This window comes from Dendrobium catenatum, unplaced genomic scaffold (genome assembly GCF_001605985.2).
Source record: "Dendrobium catenatum unplaced genomic scaffold, ASM160598v2 original_scaffold_59640, whole genome shotgun sequence".
NCBI classification, from domain to species: Eukaryota; Viridiplantae; Streptophyta; class Magnoliopsida; order Asparagales; family Orchidaceae; genus Dendrobium; species Dendrobium catenatum.
The window spans coordinates 611,755-615,988 of NW_021378092.1; the positions used below are offsets into that span (position 1 = coordinate 611,755).

General features: G+C 35.7%; 1 protein-coding gene across 1 annotated transcript; it reads left to right on the forward strand.

Annotated features, from left to right (window-relative positions):
• Window positions 1-276: 276 nt before the first annotated feature.
• On the forward strand, window positions 277-3,127 carry LOC110109689. Its single transcript, XM_020840880.1, has 3 exons — window positions 277-689; window positions 2,006-2,393; window positions 2,486-3,127. The coding sequence occupies exons 1-3, from the start codon at window positions 277-279 to the stop codon at window positions 3,125-3,127; spliced, it is 1,443 nt and encodes a 480-aa protein (XP_020696539.1).
• The last annotated feature ends 1,107 nt before the right edge of the window (window positions 3,128-4,234 follow it).

Genomic DNA, 4,234 nt, shown 5'->3' on the forward strand with positions numbered 1-4,234 from the left:
CAAGATAATGAAGATCAATTGTTATTTGTAACAATTCAGGTAAATTCAAACTTTCTAAAGAATTGAGATCCTTGGGACATATGGAAGCTGATCAAAGGAAGAGGAGAGGGGAGAAGAAAAATAGAAAAATGATAGGGGATAATTCCCCTATTGTTTCTTAATGGCTTCCATCATTTTTTGGAATTGTTGGGGGCTAGGAAGAGAGAGGCCTCCTTATATCTTAGAGAGATTGTGAAAGACAATAAGGGCTTTTTTGTTGGGTTAACTGAGACTAAGATGTCTTCTCTTGATAGGAATGATATCAACCTGATCATTGGAAATGAATGGGATTATTTTCATCATCCGGCAATTGGCATTTTGGGTGGAATTTTGGTGATGTGGAAAAAGGATTTAGCTTCCTTTGAAGTCATTGAACATTCTTCCCAATTGATTATGGGAACTCTCAACATCAATGTTTTGGGAAAGTGGAACATAGCTACTGTCTATGGAGGTAAGGATGCTCAAACCCATAGAAGTCTTTGGCAAAAGCTTGAAGGATGTATGATTGGTGATGAACCAGGAATTATAGGGGGAGATTTCAATTACATCCTCTCTAAGGAGGATAAGAAGGGTGGGAAGAGGTTCCATTTCTCTAATGGTTCTAAAGATATGAAAAAGTTTTCGATGAATAATGACTTCCATGATATTGGGTTTGTGGGTCCAAGCTTTACATGGTGTATTAATAAAGAAGGAACCTCTAAAATTTGGGAGAGATTAGATAGATGTTTATTAAATTTTGTAGCTCTTCATAAAATCCCAATGGCTAAGGTTTGTCACTTATCCAATGTTTCTTCGGATCATGCTCCTATCTCCCTCAATTTGGTAGAACCTCAAAATCAGAAATATGATTTTTTAAGATTTGAAGACACTTGGAAATCTTATCTAGCCACTTGGAACATTACTTTAAAAGCATGGAAAAAAAATTGATTTTGGTACTAGTGCTGAAATCCTTCAAAGAAAGTTGAGAAGAACATTAAAAGCTCTCTATTTATGGAATAAGAACAAGTGCAAAGAACTGAATTTGTTGAAACTTGAGTTGAAGAAGGATATATTATAGCTGAAGCTTGAAGAATCCAGTGCAGGAGGTCTTACGGTTGAAAATCTGAAACTTTTGAGAAATATAGTCCATGATCTTAATATGACTTGGGAAAGACTATCTACTTGGTGGAATCAAAGAGGAAAAATCAGATGGAAGCAAGATGGAGATATAAATTCCAGTTATTTTCGACAATATGCTTTGGCCAAGAGGAATGGGAATATGATTTGGTGAATCAAAGATGATAACGGGTCTGTTGCTGAAGATTTTGGGCAAATTGAAACTGTTTTTTTACAAGTTTTTTCAAAAAAGTGGACAACAAGAGAGTACAAGCTGACGGGATGGCCTTCATTTTCTGAAAATCTGAGAATTTCTCATGAAGATGCAAACCTGTTGAATGTGGATTTCACTAAAGAAGAACTGATTGTGGCTGTCTTCAATCAAGGTAACAACAAATCCCCTGGTTTAGATGGCATCAAAACTTCTTTTTTCAAATTTTATTGGAAGATTGTGGAGGAGGATACATGGAAGGCTATTGATAGCTTTTTTAAAACTGGTATAATGCATAATGAGTGGAAGGATACAATAATTATTCTAATTCCCAAAATCAAAAAGCCTATTAATCCGTCTAAATATAGGCCCATAAGTTTGTGGCTACCATGATTTTAAACAGAATGAAAAATTACATTGCCAAGTGTATCACTGAAGAACAAGTTGCTTTTCTTAATGGTAGATCAATGTATGATCTTTGTCTACTAGCTCAGAGGTATTCCATAAGCTTAAAGTTTCAAAAAGCAAAAAAGGTTTAATGGCGGTTAAGCTTGATATGGAGCAAGCTTATGACAGTATGAGTTGGGAGACTTTATCTCAAGTCTTATAAATATTTGGTATTCTAAGGAAAATGTCTATGCTTATTATGGAATGTGTTAGGAATGCTAGATTCTCCTTTATTGTTAATGGTAGAACTTCCAAGTGGATTATTGCAGAAAATGGCTTTAGGCAAGGGTGCCCTCTATCGCCATATCTGTATATTATTTGCTCTCATCTTTTTTCTTTGGCAATGGCACAAAGGGGTCAAGATTTGGGAATTCAGGTTTCACATAGAGCTCAAAAGGTTAGCCATTTGCTGTTTGCTGATGATGTATTGCTTTTATGTCAAGCTTCAAAGCATCTTGCTGTCAAGTTGAATAACATTGTGTTGGACTTCTGTTCCTGGACTGGATTAAAAGTTAATAATGCCAAATCTCAAATTTTGTTTAACAAGGGAATGAATAGAGTGGACATCTTACAAGTGAAGAAAATTCTGAAGTTCAAAATGGTTAAGAATTATAGTATCTTAGGGTAAAGCTGATGCTGAGATGACCTTTGAAAACTGATTTCAAATTTCTTCTGGATACGGTTATTCAAAAGCTGAACACATGGGGAAGTAAGTGCCTATCATTGGCGGGGAAGGATACTCTTGCTAAGACTTCCCTCTTAATTCTACCGAACTTTATTTCTACACACACTTTGGTCCTAAAGAAGGTGCTTCATGAGGTTGATAAATGTTGTAGAAAGTTTATTTGGCATAAGAGGAATGGAAAGAAGGGTATGCACTACATTACTTTGAAAAATCTTTGTAAATCAAAAGCTCAAGAAGGTTTGAACTTTCACTCGGCGGTTAGTAGATCTAGTCCTCTCAAAGCTAGATTGACTTGGAGGTTGATACAAAACCAGAATTCTTTACTGCATCAGGTTCTGATAACCAAATATGGAGACAATTTGTGGAAAGCTAAGTGTAGAAATGGTAGTTCAATTGCTTGGAATATTTTGAATGAAGGTGCTGAATACTTAAAGCCTTTATTGAGGTGGAGAGTAGTTAATGGGAGAAAAATTGATGTTCTTAATGATATTTGGTTGTTAGACAAACAATTGAATGATTGGCCAGTTACGGCAGATTATGCGGGCTTGGAAGGTTTAAATCTCAGCCATTTCATTAGTGAGAATGGTTGCTGGGATCTTGAAGAATTGCAGTGCTTTTTCCATGAAGATATCATCACTATGGTATTATAGATTCCAATTGATAGGAATGTTAATGAGGATTACTTGGAAGAGATTTGCTCTCTTTCTGGCAAATCCATCACAGCCCGTGCTTATGAAGTCTACAACAATTGCAACTGTGGTGAAGGTGACATGGGATTTTATACATGGTTGAGGAAATTAAAAATTTCAGCTTGTGTAGAGCTTTTCTTGTGGAGATTGAGTAAAGTTGCCATCCCCACTAATGAATTTTTGAGGTATAGGAAGCTTACAAATTATGATTTATGTGCTAGGGGCTGCCAAGATGTTGAAAATCTGGAACACATCTCTGTCTGATGCAAAGAGCTGCAGGATACTATCAGGAAGATCCAAGAATGGGGGTTATATATCCCTATTTTTGATTCTATAAATGAGTGCTTACTTGAACTGAGAACTCTCTCTAATTTTGCATCTAATACAGCCAGCCTTTATTGCAATACGGTGTATCAGAATTGGCGTAATAGAAATGTTGTGAAACATGGAAAAACTACAAATTCCAATTCAGTTACAGCAGCAAATGTGTTATATTCTGCTTTTAAAATCTCTAATCCACTCATTGATAGCTAGGGTACTAATCTCCCTAGGGAGTTTCAAAACATTTGGCACCCTCGACCGCTTGATTGGATTAAGATTAATGTAGATGCATCTCTCCTTACTTCTTATAGTACTGGAATTGGAGGTTGCTTTAGAGACTATAAAGGGAGATTATTGATTGCTTTTAGTGAAAGAAGAACACATTGGGATATAGCTCATCTTGAATTGGATGCTATGATGACACTTAGAAGACTCATTCAACCGTGGATGCTTGAAACTAAAGGAGTAATAATTAAAGGTGATAACATCAATGTTATCAAATTCATTCAACATTATTTGAACAAGGCTAATTGGCAAGGTTACAATCAGATTGAGGAGGATTTTCTTTTCTTGGCCGATTTCAATAAGGTAATTCTACATCATGTTCATAGAGATTGTAATAAGGTAGCCGATTTGTGTGCTACTTTGGCTTTAGATAACAACTTTTACTTTGATAGTTCTTCTTTTGCTAACATTCCTCCTTCTCTTTGTTCTTTATTGAAGAAGGAATGTGAGCCTTTTCTTTAG

Excerpts from the sequence above, each read along its gene's own strand:
- LOC110109689 (XM_020840880.1), top strand. The coding sequence starts at position 277 with ATGTCTTCTCTTGATAGGAATGATATCAACCTGATCATTGGAAATGAA. Across the intron at positions 690-2,005 it reads AATGACTTCCATGATATTGG|GAATGCTAGATTCTCCTTTA; the intron begins GTTTGTGGGTCC and ends GGAATGTGTTAG. Across the intron at positions 2,394-2,485 it reads AAATTCTGAAGTTCAAAATG|CTGAACACATGGGGAAGTAA; the intron begins GTTAAGAATTAT and ends GTTATTCAAAAG.